This window comes from Pan paniscus, chromosome 1, assembly GCF_029289425.2.
Source record: "Pan paniscus chromosome 1, NHGRI_mPanPan1-v2.0_pri, whole genome shotgun sequence".
Lineage (NCBI taxonomy): Eukaryota > Metazoa > Chordata > Mammalia > Primates > Hominidae > Pan > Pan paniscus.
In genome coordinates, this window is record NC_073249.2 from 109,072,430 (window position 1) to 109,096,828 (window position 24,399).

The following is a 24,399-nucleotide window of genomic DNA, read 5'->3' on the forward strand; positions in this document are numbered from 1 at the left end:
AAAGCTTTCTTGGGCTGTGTGGAGCTTATATTCTGACATAGAAATTGAATAAATTAAGATCCTCATTTGGAGACATGGCAAAGGTTTTTTGGATTGTGTAAAGTTTATATTCTGACATAAGAAATTGAATAAATTAAGATCCTCATTTGTTCTTGGCAGCAAATGAGATTCCAAAATGGTTGCTAGAGTTATGTTACAATGACATTCCTTATTTCAGAATCTATAATCAAGCAAATCAAGTTAATCAAGTAAATATAAAATATACAGTTTTAAATGTAACTCATTCATTCTACCAAATGGACATACTCATCATTTCTCTGTACTGGCTAAAGATCAGATGGTAGCTAACATGAGCCTTCGTGAGTAACAGTTGGTCAACTAGACTTTTGTTTGTCCTTCCAGTCCATTTAGCTAAATGAACTATTAATTCATTTCACCAGCATCTTCTGCCTTAATCAAAGGTCAGCAGCCCAAAGGTATTTGCCAATCCTAGGATGACATTTAAGATCTAAAAAATAAAATATACTTTTGAAATACAGACATGCATTCATTAACAAATAATTATGATGAAGACAAGAGTTTATTATTTAAACAATTTTTTGTTTGAGAACAGAAGGAGAAACCAAAATTGCAATCCAGGGACTTGTTATTTCATCTTCCCTGCTGCAAAAATTAGCTATCACTTGGTGTCCAGCCAAGGCCATGAAGTCCCACTTTGCTTGTCTTTCATTATAAATTTGGAGATGTGCTCCTCTGGAAAACAAATTGGCACTAACATATAATAAAATTCTCTGCAAAAGGACAACAGACCTTTACAAATCACACAGAGGAAAAACAACAGTTTTCTGCTAAAAAATTCATCATGTCACTGCCTGCAATTCACCAATATGGGTGCAAATGGTTGGAATATTTTTATGTTTGGCAGAAAAGATAAAGGTCTAAAGAAGAAACATCACTGATGGCTTAACTGAACAGAACATAATGAACTGAAAATCTCTCAATTTTAGCAGATCCCTCTTCAGCCCTTAAAGCACTCCCAGTAGTGGTGCAAACCCTGTACTTAGGTTATCTTGCAGAAGCTACTGGCATTTAGCAATGTGCTAGCTGATCTGAGGGAAGGTACAGGGAGATATAGAGATGTAGAAGTTGACCACTGAATGCAGCCCTAAGTGAGCAAACGGACTGAGAGAGCTAAAAATCTTGCAAACAGGTACCATTTGTAAAATCAGTTCCCCTTGTTTCAAACTCATTAATGATGTATTCCTGTATGCTGAGTTTCTGCAGAACATAGCCCATCTGGTTAGAAAAATGCCTACACCATAATTCAGCAGACATTTTCTGAAAATATACCACGTGCACGGCATTGAATGGGGCACCATGGAGGATACATATTGATATTGTAGAGCATACCTGCCCCCAGGGAGCTCACCATCCATGGGAGAGACAGAAATATCCACAATAGGAAGATGAGCAGAGCAACAGTGTTGTCACCCAGTCACAAAGGATAATGGGTGTGATGGGAGTCACAGAAGAGGGAGAGATGCATCCTGATGCTGGATGGTGGGAGGAATGGAGACGGTGTTCGGTCCACATCTTAACAGAAGAGTAGAATTTTAACAAGGAATGATGAAGAAAGTTCATTTAGGGCAGAAGACACTGTATGAACAGAAGAGATGATGGCAGGAAAATGCAGGGGTCTTTAGAGCAAGGGTGAGTTACTTGGGGTGATAGTGGTGGATAAAAAAGAGGCTGGATTGTGCTGGTTTGCCCAAATGTTGTCTGGCAGGACTGATGAAACTGGGAGGCTGTGGATCAGGGGGGTATCCTATCAGGTCACACCATATGTCTTTGCCACCAATCCACCCTTCACGGGCTCAGAAGAGGGAGGAGTAAATGCCTATGATAGCCTGATTTTCTAGCAGTTAACAGGAATCACTGCCCTGCACACAGTCTGACCTCATGCCTTAGCCTTCATCTACAGAAACCAAGGCTTTATTGTAGTCTAGCAGCCACTGCAACAAGCCCACTTGGAATCAAGACACCCCCAGGGATACCAGCCAAAGGGAGCAATGAGGGCAGAGCCCAGCCAACTGAGTGATGCTCATCCACCCCTCAACCTGGAGTTGAATTCACAGAGGTAAGCCCCACACTACAGTTAGAACATTTTCAACACCCCAGAAAGAAATCCTATTCCTCTTAGCCCCTCGGTTCTATCTACCACCTCCTCAAACCTAGGCAACCACTAATCTACTTTCTGTCTATAAAAATCTATAGAGATTTGTCTATTCTGAGCATCCCATGTAAGTGGGATCATGCAATAACACCTTTTGCATCTGGTTTGTTTCACTTAACAGAATGCTTTCAAGGTTTATCCATGCTGCAGCATCTATCAGTATTTTATTCCTTTTTTATGGCCAAATAATATTTCACTATGGATACATCACATTTTATTAATCCATTCATCAGTTGATGGATATTTGGGTTGTTTTGCTTTTTGGCTATTATGAATAATTCTGCTATGACCAGTTGTGTACAAGTTTTGTGTGGACATATATTTTTAATTATCTTGGGTGCATATATATGAAAGTGGAATTGCTGGGTCTTTTCTTCTCCATTCCCATTTCTTCTAGCACTTAACATGCATATCTATTAAATGAATAAATATCTGTTGAATGAATGAATAAAAGGCATCTCATCTTCTTAGAAGATTTTTTGGCAGTTAACTGCAAAACACACCAGCATTAACAACTACAATTGGCAGTTAAGCCTTGTCACACTTCCCTTTGTGGCTTATTTAGGTTGAGGTAAGCCAGGGACTCCTCTCACCTGCCTGATCCTTCTTGTGAAGCTGAGGAAGCTGGGGTGGGTAAGCAGAGTGAGCATGGACCTCCCCAAATCACCCAGGAAGACAGAGGCTTGTCCCAACTCTGGCAGGTTCTCAGAGCAGCGAAGGCCCCAGAATCTGGCTGACTCACTCCAGAAGATGGAGCTGCCAGGAGCCCAGTCAGCCACGACGGGGCTTCACAAGGATGGCACCTCCATGCTGGGCTGTGGGATGAGGACAAGAAGGGACAGGGGCTGCATTCCCACTGACCCACCAATCTAAAGATGCTCAGGGCCTGGTGTGTGTGTATGTGGGGAGGTAGGGGTGGTGGCCTGGGGCACATGCACCTGTATACACTTAGTATTCCTATGAATATGCTGCTACCCACAACCCAAGGCATATTATCAGTAATAACGGGCCACATGGAGACTTGGAATTCTTATTCAGACAGCAGATGCCACGGTGAGGCCTCAGCCCATACCTCGTGCACCCTCCACACTCCTGCCCGGCTGGCACTGGGCTGCTCGGCAGGACAGCACAAGCACGGGGCAAACTGCTTTGGCAGCTGTAACCCAGATTTATTCAGGGCAATGGGCGGTTAGGCAGGTTCCCTCCCAGCTGGTGCTGGGTAGGGCCGTGCCCTTCCACGGGCATCCCTATGGCATGCCAGGCTGGGTCAGGCTCCTCACAGATGGTCTGGCAACACGTGCTCTGACCCAGCACACAGCTTCTGGGATTCATTGGTCCAAGCAGAGCTACAACAAGCGACTTGGATTTCTAGGGAAGGAGCAGAAGGAAACCCCTCCTGCCACCGAGGCAGGGCTCTGCCGCCCCCTTTCCTCCCCCTATTGACTTTCCATCTGCCCTTCGAGGCCCAGCTGCCCACACACAGCTCCTGCCTCTTGTCATTGTGGGGCCCACATGGACACCCCCTCCTTCCTGTGCTCATAGTTCGATGGGCTATTTTCTCTCCAGCAAGACTAAAATCCTTAAGGCAAATAATAGTTCTCCTTCCATAACAGCTTTTTTGAGACCTTCAGAACAGAGCCCCCAGTTCAGAAATCAGCAAAAACATTTTCTCAGCCTCATCAAGCCACTTTCATGTCTGATAGTCATACCCATTGACCTGGCCCTTACTCAGTGCCTCGATGGTTCATTTAGCATGTAGCCAATATTTCATGCCTAAATAATATTTCAGTCATTTTTTAAAATGTCAAAAGGAGCACATGTTCAACATAGAAAATACAAAAGCATTAAAAAAAACACTACCCATCACCCCACATGCAGAAGCACCTCCTATAAAATGTTGGTGTGTATGCTCCTGTTATTTTTCTATTTGTGTTTATTTATTACTTTTTTCAAAATTGTGATTCAAATGTGCGTGCTGTTTTACAACAAACATTATGAATATATCATACTTCTATTTGATTGGATTTTTTTGCAATTTTAATGGCTATGTAATATTCTACCACATGGATGTCATGTGTTTTATTTAATCAGTGTTTAATTGTTCCTTATATTGATTGCTTTCCATTTCAAAATTTATAAATAATGCCATGATGAATAATCTTATACAGAAATAATTTTGCACACTTCTGAATATTCTTTTAGGATATTATGGGATCAAAAATTATAAACTTCTTTAAATTTTTTTTTAATTTCCTTTAAAATAGAGACAGGGTCTCTTTATGTTACCCAGGCTGGTCTCAATCTCCTGGCCTCAAGCAATCCTCCCACCTCAGCCTCCCAAACTTCTAGGACTATAGGCGTGAGCCACTGTACCTGGCCAAATATTTTTAAAGCTTCTTAAACTCATTGCCCAATTGCCCCTCAGATAAGTTATAGCGATCTACGCTCTTACTGAATTTGCCTACAACAATTTGTAATAAGCATCTTCTGATTGGAATCCTCAAAATTAAGAGAGGACAAGGGCTGAGCAGGCCCAGTGGTATCAAAAGGTGGAGTAAGAAAAAGTAATACCCAGGCACAATGCTATGCAGAATGGAGAGCCATGTGTTCATAAAAATACCTATATTTGTCAAGAAAATGTTACACCGTCCCACACACTCCCTACCCCCAGTGTCCTCTGCTGTAAGAGGCAGGCAAATATATAACACATTTTAGAAAGTGTTCCTTCCAAAGCCAGCACAAAAGCAAGCGTCCTTTCAGTGGCAGAGCGAGGAGGAATCTTGGTGTCAGGAATCCTGAGTCTCAAGGCCCAGCTGGTCTGCCATTCCCACAGAAACATACCCATCGGGTGCCTTCAGCCTGACCCTCAGTTTCCCCATCCAAAAGTTACAAAGATTATGAGAAGCTACACAGTGGGATTATGTCAGCATCAAACATGATCAAGTATGCCAAAATACTTTGTCAACAGTCAAACGCTGACCTTATTGCTGAGACTGGATGCTTGAAGGGGTAAGCACTGTTCACTTGAGAGAAAGATGTTCTTCCCTGGAGACACTGAAAGGACAGAGAGCTGCTGCAGTATACCCACAGCACCTAAGAATACAGGAGCTGCTATCAGCGACTCTTTTCCACATTGCAGAGGCTGAATAAGAACTAGTTTCTGTAAGTCACAGGAGGAGAAAGCAAAGACCTTTGCCTATTTAAATTCCGGCCCACAAGGTTCTGCTCTAGACATGGCCAATTCAAGGCTTTTATTGGTCCTTCATGTCATGGGGATTTAACTGCTCTACATTTGCAGGAAGCTTAATTGGCTCCGTTGCTAGAGGATCGGCTCCTACCATTTTCCTTTACATTCGTGGCAGGCCTCAGAGGAAAAGCTGGAAATAATATTGTTCCAAGGTGAAATGAGGTGGTGTGCTGGAAATCGCTTGGAAGTCTATAAAATACTAGGCAAAGGTAAGGTCTAATTGTCACCCCTGCTGGTGGAAGCACTAGCTATGCAGGAGAGCCTGTGTAGCACAGTCAGGTGAATTCCAGTGTCAGATCCAAGTCGTATTGAGTCTTCTGTCCCCTACAAAGTGCACGACATTGGGCACATTATTTTACCCACAAACCCTTGTTTTCTCCTCTTTCCAGCACCTTCAGCTCCCTGGACTTGTCTTTGTTCATGTGTTTGCTGACTGCCTTCTTCCACAGAAGCAAACTCCAGGAGGCAGGGAGATTTTCAGCCTTGTTGACTGGAAGATCCTAAGACAAGGAAGAGCACCTGCCTCCAAAATTAGTTGTCAAACAAGTGAGTGCCTCTGGCACTCCCTTAGGACACTGTCTCCAGGAATTCTGTTTTGTCCCTCCAACCACTTCAAGGACTCAGCTTGATGTCTGGAATAAGGGTGACAAGTTAGGGTTGTCAGTGGGTGACAAGAGGATGGGCAAGGAGGGGATGCCACTGGAAAAATAATTAACTTGCATGAACTCAACAGCAACTTCCTTTAGGAAACTTGACCCACTCCTTTTTTCAAAAAATATAGCCACTAAAGGGATTGAGATTTTAGCATGGAATCTCTGTGGGCAATAAGCATTCCTAAAAGGGAGTGTTAATTTTAGATTGAAAAACACTCCCTGCTTTTGAAGAACATATACTCAATAAACATAATGTTTCCACTCAAAAAAAAAAAAAAAAAAGATGAATAGACTGACTCCAAACCAGAAAAGCTTAATTCTTCAAGTGTATATGGCCCCATACAGGCCAAAGCAGTCTTTCTGCCAAGACAGCACTTCCCACTTCATGCCTCCCTTCCTCTCTGCACCTCTGGAGAAAAGGCAGCCAGCTGCGGTGGGACAGAGTGCAAGGAAGTCAGCCTCTCCTAATAGAAATGGTGGGGCTACAAGCGCTGAATCAGACCTGGGCTCTGCATCCGGGCCAGGACCTTACACTCACCAGCAGCTGTCAGGCGTAGGGACCTGCTCAGGACCAGTTCTGTTCTGCATCTACATTCCTAGCAACATATGTTGAGTGAACGATGGAGGAGAAGCCAGCTTGAATTAATGAGTGAGTGAATGAATGAATGGATGTGTGTTGAGGATGTGTGTGATGTGCCAAGTACTGTAGCAGGCACTGTCACCTACTTCTTCATCATCTGCACAGCAATTCTGTGAAGTGGATGGTCATGCCTATTCAAGGTCAGAGAACTCAGGCAGTTTGCCAAAGAACTAACCCAGTACTCAACCCATGGTTTGGACCTACCAGATAGCTGATAAAAGCTCTATTTTGGGCTTACTATGTGAGGAGTTCATAAGTACTTTAATCTCTCTTTCCCTTCCTTCCTTCCTTCTTTCCTTCTTTCCTTCCTTCCTCTTTCTTTCTTTTTCTCTCTTTCTCTCTCTTTCTTTCTCTTTCTTTCTTTCTTTCTCTTTCTTTCTTTCTTTCTTTCTTTCTTTCTTTCTTTCTTTCTTTCTTTCTTTCCTTCCTTCCTTCCTTCTTTCTTTCCCCTTCCTTCCTTCTTCCTCTTTCTTTTGAGATGGAGTCTTGCTCTGTCACCCAGGCTGGAGTGCACTGGTGTGATCATGGCTCACTGCAGCCTCGACCTTCCAGGCTCAGGCAGTCCTTCCACCTCAGCCTCCCAAGTAGCTAGAACTATAGGCGTGGTGTACACCACCACTCCCAACTAATTTGTTTTTTTGTAGAGATGGGGGTCTCACCATGCTGCCCAGCCTGGTCTCAAACTCCTGGGCTCGATCCTCCCATCTCAGCCTCCCAAAGTGCTGGGATTACAGGCATGAGCCACTGCACACAGCCTAATTTTTTTTTTTTTAAAGGTGGTAGGAAAGGAAGAGTTTCAGCACTATTATCTGAACCTAGAGAGGGTCTCTTGGTACTGCGCATGTGCTATGGGATCTACAGTGAAAAATTTGAGAGAGATAGTTACTATATTAAACAAAAGTGTTGGGATCCAGAAGATCTTGAAGGTTTGAAGGAGGAGCTGGAATTAAAGTAATGCCCTACCCCCAATTTTTTCAATTACAAAAATCAAACCAATTCACTTAAAGTCCTGTCAGAGTCATTAATCTAACTTTATACAGAGGGGGGAGGAGAGCTTGCAAGAATCAGTAGTGATTCTTGTCATTAATTGGTTGTGTCACAGCACTTACCCTGTGGTAGTCTAATTATTAGAGGGAGGGGGCAGGGGCAGGAAAGGATTGGGTACAAGATCAAGATTAATGTAGCTGTAGGGCAGTCCTCAAGGCCAGTAGACCAAACTACAGCACTTGGTAGGTGCCTGAGGAAATTACAGGAGTTACATGGTCATTGCAGGTTCTATCTCGTTGTTCCCATCTTATGAAGATGTAGTGAGGATTAGGTGAAATAATATATTAAGAACTTAATGATGCCTGGTATATAATAAATACTTAATAAATATTAGTCATTGCTGTTTTTTCCAAGTCTTCCATGTTATAAATTTCTATGATGTATATTTTTATTTACATGAAGTATTTTCCTCTTCAGGTTTATTTTCTTTAGCTAAATTTGCAAAAGTGAGATACCTGAATGAAAGGGTACAAGCACCCTTAGATCTCATGATAGTTCACACATATTATCAAATTACTTTCCTAAATCATTATAATGATATATGCCATGACCAGCCACAAGGGAACCATCACTAGCACTGGTTCTTTTTTTTTTTTTTTTTTTCTTTTTTGAGATAGAGTCTTGCTCTGTCACCCAGGCTGGAGTGCAATGACTGCAACCCTTCACACCCCGGGTTCAAGTGATTCTCCTGCCTCAGCGCCCCGAGTAGCTGGGATTACAGGTGCATGCCACCACGCCCAGCAAATTTTTATATTTTTATTAAAGATAGGGTTTCACCATGTTAGCCAGGCTGGTCTCGAACTCCTGGCCTCAGGTGATCCACCCAACTCAGCCTCCCAAAGTGCTAGGATTACAGGCATAAGCCATCATGCCCGGCCACACTGGGTATTATTATTGATTTTTATTTATAATAATTGGATTGATTTTTAGGGTTGATCCTTCTACAAATACCTATCCAGAGAAGCAGTGGGCTGGGTTTAGCTGGATACAGGGTAGGGCCAACCAACCCAACTAGAATGGAACTGAAGGCAGGAAAGGGCCTCTCAGGTCAGGGAAGACTGATAAGAAAACTAGCAAGGATATGACCATTCTCAGGTGCTCACAGCAGGAAGGAGTGGAGCCATAAGATGCACACTGACCCCCCATCAGGAATGCTGCAGATAAACCCAGATAAGAATGAGAGACTTCTGAGGCCTGAATAGTTTGTTCAAGGAAGAAAGAAAGGACCAGTGGCAGGCAAGAAAAGCTCACAGAAGCCCAGCCCGTGTTGCCTGGCAGGAGAGGTGATAAAAGGAAGGGTCCCCAAATTACACCTTTCTGCAGAGGAATAAGAAGAAGAAACCTGTTGGGAAATCCAGGGACATGATACCTTATAAGGACTTCTGGTCACCAGAACTTGGTACTTTTCTGTTGTTTAAGCCACTCAGTTTGTGGAACTTTGGTAGGCGGCCCCAGCAGACAATGCAAAGGTCCTCCTGGATCTAGCCTGCCTTCATCCCTCTCCTCAGCAATCAGTATCGCCCCTCATTCACTCTCCTAGCACAGCCGACCTCCTCCTAGTGTATGGAGACACTAGGCACACCTCCACTTTGGGCACTTTTCAGGGCTGTTCCCTCTGCCCGGAACTTCCTTCTCCCCAAACCTGCCTGACTCCCTCCTACACCTCCTTCAGATCTTTACCTCAATGTCACCTTCTTAATAAGGCTTTTCTTGACCACTTTGTTAAAAATTGTACCTTCCCCTACTCCCACCTTCTGATTCCTCTTACCCTGCTCTGTTCTTTTTCCTGACAGCCCCAGCCCCTCTGACATACTATACTATTATACTCTCCTTGTTTATCACGTTTATTGTTTCTTGTCTGTCTCCCTGCATCGGAAGTTGCATGACATGATGCCAGGAATTTTTGTCTGTTTTGATCAGATTCCTCTCAAGTGTCTTGCACAGTGTTTGACACGTAAAGGGCACTCAACTGATGAATAAATGAATGGTCTTGAGTGGCTGATGTGTGTGTGAGGTGTCTGTGTGTGTGTGTGTGTGTGTGTGTGTGATTTCAGTGCTTACTCTATGTCTACCCATGCTAAGCACTGCTTGAATGCCTATGGAAACCTCTTAACAATCCTATGGGGCAATAATGATTATCCTCATCTTACATAAACAAGGAAACCAAGACTCACAGAGACTAAGAATCTTGCCTATGCTTCTTCTGTAAGTTGGCACATCAGAGTCCATATTCACCCTCCAGGTTTTCCAATCCCAATGCCACACTGGTTTCTTGCTGGGCATTGGCAAGGGCTCTGTTCAGGAGAATGCCCCATGCCCCGTTTCCTAGGGATCAGGGTAGTAGCCCAGGGCAGCTGCAGCCCAAGGCAAGTGTTTCTAGAGTGGCCCTGAGCCACAGCTGGCTACCACCCAGCTGGTGATGGCTCAGGCTTCCAGGCTTGGCTCACTGATGATCAGCAGGGTCCAGATCACCCTGGATCTGCCACTCACACGTGTGTCTGGGAGGGTGAGAGAAAGGGAAGATAAGAGAGGGCAGTAAATGAGGGCAGGGAGCAGCAGGCTATTGAAATTCTACACTCACTAGGAGCCAAGTGGGCCGGGAGGCTGGTATTACTGGCTGTGCTCAGCGGGCACCCAGTGGGCAGAAATCCCATTGCCCAGTTCTCCTGGGGCGGGGGTTGAAGGGCAGACTGTAACTCTGTAGTTGTATTGTGATGGCGAAGGAGGAAACAAGAGCAGCTGATCCGGCCTGGATCAGGAGTGCCCACGTGCAAACAGACAGGCCTTTGTGTCCTGGGCCCAGACAACAGGCTGCATTCTTCCCCCACCTCAGTGACGTCCTTCACGAACATGTCCTCAGAGTGCGTTTTCAAAGGATTAATCAGCTAAGGATCAGATGATACGGCATTCCCTCTGTTACCCACTCTTTGCCGTAGCTGTGCCTTCACTTGTCTCTGAGCACAGAGTGGGGAGCCAGCCCCAGCCCTGCCCTTGGGGTGCTTACAGTGGGCCCCAGGTAGCTGCAGGCCTCAGAGATCTCAGCTGTCAGAATCTCAGAACACAGGAGCTGAAAGGGCCCAAGAGCAAGTCTGTTCCCCGCTTTTTATTGGAGAGGTGATGGAGTAAGCGATAGGGCCATCACTGGGACCCAGGGCTCCTGCCCCTGACAGCAGTGTCATCTGGTAGGAGCGTTAAGCTGCCCCAGAGTCTGGCAGTTACATCAGCCCCCACCAAAGGACCTAGATCACCTCCTGGAGAAGCCTGAGGGAGATGGGTTCTTGATGAAGGTAGACTTAATTCTCACTAGGCTTGATTCTGACTGGTTTCCAAAGCAAATGGCTTTCCTTGCCCAAGCCAAATGCAGGAGACAGGAAACACCCAAGGATGTTTATTGCTGTCCTGCTTAACCACACTGTGGGACCCCTGAATGATCAGTTACCTTGTGAAATGCTTCTTTCTCTAGATGGACAAAAATGTCCCTTGGATACTAAAACGGCCATCTTCCCTGGCTTTTTGAGATCATGCTCTCAGAAATTAGAAGACTTGGGTTCTGCTTCCAGGTACCGCAACTTCAGACTGCAAAATCATAGAAAAGAAGCTCTCCTAACCCCTAATAACCACTGATCTGTTCTCCATCTCCATAGTTTTATTTTTTTCAAGAATGTCCTATAAATGGAATAATTCAGTATGTAATCTTTTTTTACCTTCAACTTTTAATTTTGAGATAAATGTAGGTTATGCAGTGGTAAAGAATAATACAGAGATTCTATGTGCACTTTACCCAATTTCCCTTAATGATATTGCAAAACTATAAGGTTGAGATATAGAATATTTCCAACAGCACAAGGATTCCTCATTGTCCTTTTATTCCCACACTCACTTCCTTTCCACCCCCACCGACTCCTTAATCCCTGGCAATCACTAATCTAGTCACCATTTCTAAAGTTTTGTCATTTCAAGAATGCCATATTTAAGGAATCATACTGTATGTAACCTTTTGTGATAGGATTTTTTCACTCAGCATAATTCTCTGGAAATGCATCTAGATTATTGTCTGTATTATCGGTCATTCCTTTTTCCTGCTGAGTATTATTCTACAGTGTGGATGTACCAGAGTTTGTTTAACCATTCACCCATTGAAGGATATCTGGGCTGTTTCCAGGTTTTGGCTGCTATGAATAAAGCTATTGTAAACATTAGTCTACAGGATTTTGTATGAACATTTGTCTTCATTTCTCTGGGATAATTGCCCAGGAGTGTCATTGCTGGGTCATACGGTAGTTACATGTTTAGTTTTTAAAGAAACTGACAAATCATTTTCAGATTGGCTGTAACATTTTTTACTTTCCTGCCAGCAATATGTGAGTAGTCCAGTTTCTCTACATCATCATCAGCATTTAATGTTACCACGATTTGTTTTTAGCCATTCTGATAGGTGTGGGGTGATAAAATTGTCATCTTAATTTTCTTTTCCCTAATGGCTGATGATGTTGAACAACTTTTGATGTGCTATTTACCATTTGTATATCTTCTTCAGTGAAATGTCTGTTTATGTCTTTTGCCCGTGATCTAATTGGATTATTTGCTTTTTTACTGTTGAGTTTTGAGAGTTCTTTATATATTCTAGATACTAATCCTTTGCTGCATATGTGATTTGCAAATATTTTCCTCCATTCTGTAGCTTGTCTTTTCATCGTTTTAACAGGAGCTTTTATAGAACAAAAATTTTAAATTTTCATTAAGTCCAACTTATCATTTTTTCTTTCATGATTATGTTTTTGGTATTAAGTCTGAAAACTCTTTGCCTAGCTGTAGACCTCAAAGATTTTCTCCTAGTTTTGGGGTAAAAGTTTTATATTTTTGTGTTTTACATTTAAGTCCATGATCTATTTTGAGTTAACTTTTGCTTAAGGGTGTGAGACTTAGGCCAATATTGGTTATTTAGTTGGTTGGTTGGTTGGTTGATTGATTGATTATAGGTGCCTATAGGTGTCCATTGGTGCCAGCATCATTTGTTGAAAGGCTTTCCTTTCTCTATGCAGTTGCTCTTGACTCTTGTTAAAGTCAGTTGGGCTTAAAATGTCCAGAATAGGCACATTTATTGAGGCAGAAAATAGACTAGTGGTTGGTCTAGGGCTATGGGGGAAGTTGCAGAAAAGTATGGGTCACTGATAAAGGGTACAAAGTTCTTTGGGGGGTAATAAAAGTGGTCTAATATTGATTGTGGTGATGGTAGCATGACTCTGAATATACTAAAAACCACTGGGTTTTACATTTTAAGTAGGTGAGTTGTATGGTGTGTGAACTATATCCCAGTAAAGCTGTGACCAAAAGAAATCAGTTTGGCATATTTGTGTGGGTCTATTTCCGGTTTCCGTATTCCGTTCAATCGGTCTATGTGTCTATTACTTTGCCAATACCACAAAGACTTGATCACTGTAGCAGTACAGTAAGTCTTAAAATGTGGCAGATGGTTTCCTTTCACTTTATTTATTTTTTCCAAAATATTTTAGCTACTCTAGTTCCTTTGCCTTTTCACATAGATCTTAGAATGATTCTATCCATGTCTGCAAAAATCTTATCAGGGTTTGGATAGGTACTGCCGATCCTCTGTATCAATTGGTTTCACATCTGTAGATTCAACCAACCAAGGATCAAAATATTTTTTTAAATAAAAAATAATGCAACAATAAAAAATACAAATAACAATACAACATATCAACTATTTACATACATTTAATTGTATTAGGTATTATAAGTAATCTAAAGATGATTTAAAGTATATGGGAGGCTGTGCTTAGGTTTTATGCAAATACCATGCCTTTTTATTGAGGGACTTGAGCATCCAAGGATTTTGGTACGGAGGAGGGTGTCCTGGAGCCAATTCCCTGAAAATATCGAGAGATGATTGTATCGCAATAAGTGCATATCAATTTGGGAGAAATTGACATCTTTGTTAAATTTTCCAACTCATGTTGTGCAGGAGATGGGTTTTCTGAATAAATATGTAGGAAATATATATATATTAGAAATATATATATAAGAAATATATATATAGGAAATATATATATATTAGAAATATATATATAAGAAATATATATATAGGAAATATATATATTAGAAATATATATATAGGAAATATATATCTATTAGAAATATATATATAGGAAATATATATCTATTAGAAATATATATATAGGAAATATATATCTATTAGAAATATATATATAGGAAATACATACATATTAGAAATATATATAGGAAATACATACATATTAGAAATATATATATAGGAAATATATATATTAGAAATATATATATAGGAAATATATATATTCGAAATATATATAGGAAATATATATATTCGAAATATATATAGGAAATATATATATTCGAAATATATATAGGAAATATATATATATTCGAAATATATATAGGAAATATATATATATTCGAAATATATATATAGGAAATATATATATTAGAAATATATATAGGAAATATATATATTAGAAATATATATAGGAAATATACATATATTAGAAATATATATATAGGAAATATATATATTAGAAATATACATAGGAAATATATATATATTAGAAATATATATATAGGAAATATATATATATTAGAAATATATATATAGGAAATATATATATATTAGAAATATATATATAGGAAATATATATATATTAGAAATATATATATAGGAAATATATATATATTAGAAATATATATATAGGAAATATATATATATTAGAAATATATATATAGGAAATATATATATATTAGAAATATATATATAGGAAATATATATATATTAGAAATATATATATAGGAAATATATATATATTAGAAATATATATATAGGAAATATATATATATTAGAAATATATATATAGGAAATATATATATATTAGAAATATATATTCGGAGGCCGAGGCGGGCGGATCACCAGGTCAGGAGATCGAGACCATCCTGGCTAACACGGTGAAACCCCGTCTCTACTAAAAATACAAAAAATTAGCTGGGCGTGGTAGCGGGCGCCTGTAGTCCCAGCTACTCGGGAGGCTGAGGCAGGAGAATGGCGTGAACCCGGGAGGCGGAGCTTGCAGTGAGCCGAGATAGCGCCACTGCACTCCAGCCTGGGCGACAGAGCGAGACTCCGTCTCAAAAAAAAAAAAAAAAAAAAAGAAATATATATATAGGAAATATATATATATTAGAAATATAAATATAGGAAATATATATATATTAGAAATATAAATATAGGAAATATATATATATTAGAAATATATATATAGGAAATATATATATATTAGAAATATATATATATAGGAAATATATATATATTAGAAATATATATATAGGAAATATATATATATTAGAAATATATATATAGGAAATATATATATATTAGAAATATATATAGGAAATATATATATATTAGAAATATATATATAGGAAATATATATATATTAGAAATATATATATAGGAAATATATATATATTAGAAATATATATAGGAAATATATATATATTAGAAATATATATATAGGAAATATATATATTAGAAATATATATAGGAAATATATATATATTAGAAATATATATAGGAAATATATATATTAGAAATATATATAGGAAATATATATATATTAGAAATATATATATAGGAAATAGATATATATTAGAAATATATATAGGAAATAGATATATATTAGAAATATATATAGGAAATAGATGTATATTAGAAATATATATATAGGAAATAGATGTATATTAGAAATATATATATAGGAAATAGATGTATATTAGAAATATATATATAGGAAATAGATGTATATTAGAAATATATATATAGGAAATAGATGTATATTAGAAATATATATATAGGAAATAGATGTATATTAGAAATATATATATAGGAAATAGATGTATATTAGAAATATATATATAGGAAATAGATGTATATTAGAAATATATATATAGGAAATAGATGTATATTAGAAATATATATATAGGAAATAGATGTATATTAGAAATATATATATAGGAAATAGATGTATATTAGAAATATATATATAGGAAATAGATGTATATTAGAAATATATATATAGGAAATAGATGTATATTAGAAATATATATATAGGAAATAGATGTATATTAGAAATATATATATAGGAAATAGATGTATATTAGAAATATATATATAGGAAATAGATGTATATTAGAAATATATATATAGGAAATAGATGTATATTAGAAATATATATATAGGAAATAGATGTATATTAGAAATATATATATAGGAAATAGATGTATATTAGAAATATATATATAGGAAATAGATGTATATTAGAAATATATATATAGGAAATAGATGTATATTAGAAATATATATATAGGAAATAGATGTATATTAGAAATATATATATAGGAAATAGATGTATATTAGAAATATATATATAGGAAATAGATGTATATTAGAAATATATATATAGGAAATAGATGTATATTAGAAATATATATAGGAAATAGATGTATATTAGAAATATATATAGGAAATAGATGTATATTAGAAATATATAGGAAATAGATGTATATTAGAAATATATATAGGAAATAGATGTATATTAGAAATATATATATAGGAAATAGATGTATATTAGAAATGTATATATAGGAAATATATATATATTAGAAATGTATATATAGGAAATATATATATATTAGAAATGTATATGTAGGAAATATATATATATTAGAAATGTATATGTAGGAAATATATATTAGAAATGTATATGTAGGAAATATATATATATAGGAAATGTATATGTAGGAAATATATATATATAGGAAATGTATATGTAGGAAATATATATATAGGAAATGTATATGTAGGAAATATATATATATAGGAAATGTATATGTAGGAAATATATATATAGGAAATGTATATGTAGGAAATATATATATAGGAAATGTATATGTAGGAAATATATATGTATTGGAAATGTATATGTAGGAAATTTATATATATTGGAAATGTATATGTAGGAAATATATATATATTAGAAATGTATATGTAGGAAATATATATATATTAGAAATGTATATGTGGGAAATATATATATATTAGAAATGTATATGTGGGAAATATATATATTAGAAGTGTATATGTAGGAAATATATATATATTAGAAGTGTATATATAGGTAATATATATATATTAGAAGTGTATATATAGGTTATATATATATTAGAAGTGTATATATAGGTTATATATATATATTAGAAGTGTATATATAGGTAATATATATATTAGAAATATATATAGGAAATATATATATTAGAAATATATATATAGGAAATATATATTAGAAATATATATATAGGAAATATATATATATTAGAAATATATATATAGGAAATATATATATATTAGAAATATATATAGGAAATATATATATTAGAAATATATATAGGAAATATATATATTAGAAATATATATATAGGAAATATATATATATTAGAAATATATATATAGGAAATATATATATATTAGAAATATATATAGGAAATATATATATTAGAAATATATATAGGAAATATATATATAAAAGAAATAAATATATAGGAAATATATATATTAGAATATATATAGGAAATATATATATTAGAGATATATATAGGAAATATATATATTAGAGATATATATATAGGAAATATATATATATTAGAACTATATATATAGGAAATATATATATATTAGAACTATATATATAGGAAATATATATATTAGAACTATATATATAGGAAATATATATATAAGAAATTATATATAGGAAATACATACATACATACATATATATATATATAAAATTTCCAATTCATGAACATGGCATGTCTCTGCATTTATTTAGATGATTTCTTTCATCAACGTCATGTGATTTTCTGAATTTAAGTTTTGTACATTTTGTTAGACTTACCTAAGTATTTCTTTTTTTAAGGCTATTGTACATGATATTGTATTTTTAATTGTAGTGTTCAAGTCTTCACTGCTAGTATATAGATGTATGACTGATTTTTGTATGTTTGTCTCGTACCCTGTTACATTGCTGAATTAACTGATTAGTTTTGGATTTTTTTTGTGGATGCCATGGAATTTCTATGCAAATAAGCATTTCATCTGAAATAGAAACAGTTTTATTTATTCCTTTCTGATCTATATGCCTTTTATTCTCTTTTCTTACCTGATTAAACTAGCCAGAACTTCCAGCACTATGTTGAATAAGAGTGGTGAGAGCACACATCCTTGTTTTGTTGCTGATATTAGGAACAAAGTATTCAGTCTTTACAATTAGGTATGATGTTAGCTGCAAGTTTTTCGTAGATGCTTTTTATCAAGTTGAAGTTTCTTTCTATTGTTGTTTTTCAAAAAAGTTTTTATCATGAATAGGCATTTAATTTTGTTGAATGCTTTTTCTTTTACATCAGTTGATATGATCAACTAATTTTTCTCCTTCTTTTTTAGTCTGTTAACATAGTGAATTACATTGATTGTGCCAGCCTTATATTTCGGGAATGAACTCTAATTGGTGACTTTTTATATATTGCTAAATTCTATTTAGCAATAGAATACTTCTTTTTATATATTGCTAAGTTCTATTTCCTATTTTCTTAGAAACTTTTGCATCTGTATTCATGAAAGATATTGTTCTGTAATATTGTTTTTTTGTACTATTTTTGTCTGGTTTTGGTATGCAGGTAATACCAGCTTGATGAAATAAATTGGGGTGGGTTCCTTCCTATTTTATTTTCTGGAAAATATTTTGTAGAATTGAAGTAAATTCTTCTTTATTCTTTTTTATTCTCCAAAGACACCATTTAGGCCTGAAGATTTCTTTGTTAGGCGTTTTTTCACTACCAATTAATTCCATTTATTTAGTAGTTTTGGGCTATGCAAATGATCTATTTCATATTGGGTGAGTTGTAGTAGTTTGTATCTTTGAATAGATTTGTCCATTTCATGTAACTTGTCAAATTTGTGTGTGTAGAGTTGTTCATACTATCTTTTTTTATTAACCATTTGATGCCTCCATGGTCTGTAGTGATATGCCCTGTTTCATACCTGATATTAATAATTTGTGTCTTCACTCCTTTTTTGTCAGTCTTGCTAGAGAGGTTTGTTGATTTTATTGATATTTCAAAGGATCAACTTTTTGTTTCATTGATTTCCTCTACTGTTTTTCTGTTTTAAATTTCATTATTTCTGTGGTTAATTTTATGATTTTCTTCCTTCTGCTTGCTTTGGGCTAATTTTTTTCTTCTTCTCTATGTTCCTGAGACGGGAGTTTAGATTATTGGTTTGACACTTTCCTCCTTTTTCTAGAGTATGCATTTAGTGCTATACATTTTACTCTCAGCACTGCTTTAGCTGTGTCCCACAAAAATTTTGTTGCATTTTCATTTACATTTAGTTCAATGTAATTTTTAATTTCTCTGAGACTTTCTCTTTGATTTATGTATTATTTAGAAGTGTGTTATTTAGTTTCTAAGTGTTTGGTCATTTTTTCCATTTTCTTTCTGTTATTGATCACTAACTTGAGTTTATTGTGGTCAGGAGAACACACTCTGTATGATTTCTTTTAAATTTGTTGAAGTTTATTTTATGGCCCTGGATCTCATCTATTTTGGGATATGTTACACTGACAATTGAAAAAACGTATGTATATTCTGCTGTTGTTAGGCACAGTATTCTATAAATGCTGATTAGATCTTTGTGTTTTTGTTTTGTTTTGTTTGTTTGTGTGTTTGCTTTTTAGATGGAGTGTTGCTTTGTCACCCAGGCTGGAGTACAGTAGCATGATCTCGGCTCACTGCAGCCTCCACCTCTTGAGTTCAAGTGATTCTCTCGTCTTAGACTCCTGAGTAGCTGGGATTACAGGAGTCCACCACACCTGGCTAATTTTTGTATTTTTAGTAGAGGCAGGGTTTCATCATGTTGGCCAGGCTGGTCTCAAACTCCTGACCTCAAGTGATCCACCCTCCTCGGCCTCCCAAAGTGCTGGGATTATAGGCATGAGGCACCGCGCCCAGTCTGTATCTCCTTATATAGCTTTTTCAATAGTTTCTTTTGGTATTGTGTTATATGTCCACATCATAGTCTACTGCTGCCATCACTTTTTAAAAATTCTACTCCTGTGACACACCATCATTTTATCAGTACACATGAGGTGTAGAAACCTTAGCCTCCCTTTATGCCTTTTTATCTTCTCCTTATTATAATTTTCTTAAATATTTCCTTTTCACATTTAGAACCACCTAAGACAGTATTATAATTTTTACTTCAATTATCAAACAAAATCTAAAATACTCAAGAGGAATCTTTACCCATATTTTTGATTACCATGTTTTTTTTGTTCTTCCTGCCATTCCGAGATTCTGTCTTTTATCATTTCCTTCCTTTAGAAAACTTTGTCTAGCCATTCTGTTAGAGTAGGTCTGCTAGTGATAACTTTTCTTAGTTTGACTTCATGTTCACTGAGCATGTTTTCATTTCCCCTTCATTCCTGAGGATGTTTTCCTTGGATATAGGATTCTGAGTTAACATGTTTCAACACTTGAAAAATGTTGTGCCACTTCCTTTTGCCTCCATGGTTTCTGATAAGAAATCCACTGTTATTTGAATTATTTTCTCTTATGAGTAAAGCATTATTTTTCTCTTTGCATTGAAGACTTTTTTCTTTGTTTTTCATTTTCTGAAGTTTGCTCAACATATGTCTTGACATAAGTTTCTCTGGTTTTATCCTATTTGGATAAAACTTTCAGAATCTGCTTTAAAAATCTATAGGGTTTTTTTGGTATTTTGCCAAATTTGGGATATTTTCAACTATTGTTTTTTCAGTGCTTTTTCAGCTCTGCCCTTTATCTCCTCTTCACTCCAATGACAAAATGTGTTATTTTTTTGTTATGGCCCCACAAGTGCAGAGACTATTCATTTTTTTCTCAGTGTTTTTTCTCTCTGTTGTTCACATTGATGGTAATTTGGGTAATTGCTCTATCTTCAGATTCGATGATTTTTTCCTCTTTTTCCTTCATTTTCTTATTGAGCCCATTGAGCTTGTTACTTTCATTATTGTATTTTTTCATTCTAAAATTTTCATTTGGTTCTTCTTTATACTTTCTATTTCTTTACTACTTTCTGTTTTCATTTGTTTTAAGAATGTTCATAATTGCTTTTTAATGATGGCTCCTTTAAAATCCTGGTTAGATAATTCTAACATTTCTGTCATCTTGGTGTTGGCATCCGATGATCATTTTCTTTTTATTCAGTTTGAGATCTTCATGGTTCTTGGTATGATAAATAACTTTCTATTGAAACCTGGACATTTGGGGTATAAGTTATGAGATTCAGGATCTTACTTAAGTCTTCTATTTTAACGGACTTTCTCTGACACTGCTGGGGCAGGAAAATGGGAGAGAGACACTATTTTATTACAGCGAGGTGGAGATGGAAGACCAGGCTCTTCACTTGGCCTCCACTGACACCTGAGCTTGGGGCTCCTTATCACTGCTGGGCCGGGATGGGAGTTCTAAGTCTCCACTGTGCCTCCACTGACAACCTCCTGGCTCGGTGAGGTAGGGTTGCTTCTTACTGATCTCCACATGGCCACCACAGGCACCATGGGGGTGAATGGCTCTTTGTGTAATGATGAAAAGCCCTGACTCTCTGCGAGTCCTGACACTACCCCAATGGGGAGCAGGACAGGCAACTTCTTATAGCCTGTTAAATGTTTAGGTTCCACATTTGATCATTGCTGGTATGGAGGTTACCAGTTTTTTGCTTTTTTGTTTTTTATTTCCACAATGATTGTCAACAGTAAAGCAGTTAATTTCTAAAATGTTTCTATTTGGTCAAGATGCCCTTTCCTTAGTTGTCTGGCTAGAGAGAAAAGACATTTGTTGGAGCTTTTTTTTGTCTGCATTCATAAGCATTTCCAGATTGCCAGTTTCTTGAGCACCCATTTTTGGGTATATAAAACAAACAACAACAACAACATAAAACAAAAAAATACCACAGGAAGTTCAACCCCTTGTTGTTCCTCAAATCCTAAGGTCGCTAGCTGGTCTGCCTTCTTCTCTCAACCCTCGATTTTCTTTTCTTTCTTTTTTCTTAGCTTTTGTTTTAGGTTTGGGTTTACATGCGAAGGTTTGTTACATAGGTGAACTAGTGTCACAGGGGTTTATTGTACAGATTACTTTATCATTGAGGTATTAAGCCCAATACCCAATAGTTATCATTTCTGCTCCTCCCACCTTCTACCCTCAAGTAGACCCCAGTGTTTGTTGTTCCCTTGTTTGCGTTCATGAGTTCTAATCATTTAGCTTTCACTTATAAATGAGAACATGTGGCATTTGGTTTTCTGTTTTTCTGTTCCTGCATTAGTTTGCTAAGGATAATGGCCTCCAACTCCGTCCATGTTCCCACAAAAGACATCATCTTGTTCTTTTTTATGGCTGCACAGCATTCCATGGTGGATATGTATCACATTTGCTTTATCCAATCTGTCATTGATGGGCATTTAGGTTGATTCCACGTCTCTGCTATTATGAATATTACTGCAATGAACATTCGCGAGCATGAGTTTTTACGGTAGAATGCTTTATATTTCTCTGGGTATATACCCAGTAAGGGTAAGTGCTGGGTTGAATGGTAGTTCTGCTTTTAGCTCTTTGAACCCCTCAGTTTTCTTATGCTTGTTTTATATATGATTTCTAGGCTACTTATCTTGAGGAGCGGAGAAAAGCATATCTTTTTCTTCCTGGAAACAGAGTCACTATGCAGCCTTTGAGACTGGTTTCTTGCACTCAGCATAATGCATTTGAGATTCATCTATGTTGTTGCATGTATTAATAGTTTATTCCTTTTTACTGCTGAGTAGTCCACTGTATATTCCAGTTTGTTTATATGTGCATCTGTTGAAGGAAATTTTGGTTGTTTCCAGTTTGGGAGACTATGAATAGAACTGCTATAAATATTTTTGTACAGGTTTTTGCAGGAACACAAGTTTTCATTTCTCTAAAGTAAATACCCAGCAGCAGAATTACTGACTTGTACAATAAATTTATGCTTAAACTTTATAAGAAACTGCTAAACTGTTTTCCAGAATGGCTACATCATTTTTCATTCCCACTAGCAGCATATGACATTTTCTGTTACTCCACATCCTTGCTCACATTTTGTATTTTCATTTTATTTTTATTTTATCCGTATTAACAAATGTGTAATAGTATTTCATTGTGGTTTAATCTGCATTTCCCTAATAGCTAATTCCGTTTAACAGCTTTTCATGTGCTTAATTGCCATCTATATGTCCTCTTTGGGGAAGTGTCCATTTGAGTCTTTTGCCCTTTTTTTCCTTTTCTTTCTTTTTTCTTTTTTCTTTTCTTTTCTTTTTTTTTTTTTTTTTTGAGACAGAGTTCTCACTCTGTTGCCCAGGCCGGAGTGCAGTGGAGGGATCTCACAGTAACCTCTGCCTCCTAGGTTCAAGGGATTCTCCTGCCTCAGCCTCCCCAGTAGCTGGGATTACAGGGGTGCATTACCACACCCGGTTAATTTTTGTATTTTTAGTACAGACAGGGTTTCACCATGTCGACCAGGCTTTTCTCAAACTCCTGACCTCAAGTGATCTGCCCACCTTGGCCTCTCAAAGTGCTGGGACTACAGGCGTGAGCTACCACGCCCAGCCAACTTTCTGATTCTTGATCCTCAAGGGATCTGCCCTCTTCAGTCTCCCAAAGTCCGGGGATTATAGGCATGAGCCACCACACCTGGCCCTGTTTGCTGTATTGTATCCATTTCTTCCATTTCTCTGCACTCAGAACCAGTTCTGTCTCTCTCCCTCTACTGCAGTATGCTCAAGGACCATGATCAGCTGACTCCTGGAGGTTTTCATTTATCAGATTGATGTACAACTCTGACAGGTAACCAGGAGGAATGAAGTCCAGCATGAATTTGGCCCCCATCAGATGTGTAGAAGAGCCAGGGGATGAGGGTCAAGAGAGGGAACAACTGATGAATAAAAAAGCTCCCCAAGAAAATTCACACGCTTGGTAGTATTCCTTTTAGCACCAGCTTTTTCTGCTCCTGGCTCCTGGGGAGAAAAATGTCTCCTGCTAGTTCTGAGGCAAACCCAGTGCCACTGGACTCCCAGGGACACAGGAATGTCACCCATGCTCATGGGCTTGATTGTGTTTCAATGGTATTCATATTTCCCTGTCTCCAAAGGTACCTTCTGTTGTACTTGTGTTCCAGCTGGAGCTCTGCTTATGAGACTCCTGGAAGTGGATGTCCTGTTGCCAGCCACATCTCGGAGGTTACTTACTACAGCAGGCGCACCATTCTCTGCCCATTTTCTTCCAAGCAAGGAAGCCCTGAGCCATTTAGCACTCATAATTGTCCTTTATACCTCAGTCTACCCATCCTTTTATTATTATTATTATTATTTTCTCTATTTAATTGCAACAAGAAATAGACAAAAACAACTATTCTTTTTCTCAATCACTTTAC

At 36.9% G+C, this 24,399-nt stretch overlaps 1 protein-coding gene across 1 annotated transcript in view; it reads right to left on the minus strand.

The window, feature by feature from the left end:
* Nucleotides 1-561: 561 nt before the first annotated feature.
* The window catches only part of LOC130541360 (uncharacterized), a 58,807-nt gene continuing 34,969 nt past the window's right edge, over nt 562-24,399 (minus strand). The window contains exons 3-4 of the mRNA XM_057301921.1: nt 5,214-5,326; nt 562-753 (exon numbers count right to left, since the gene is read on the minus strand). Coding sequence (XP_057157904.1) covers nt 730-753; nt 5,214-5,326 — 137 coding nt within the window. The 3' untranslated portion in view covers nt 562-729. The remainder of the gene's footprint in view (nt 754-5,213; nt 5,327-24,399) is intronic.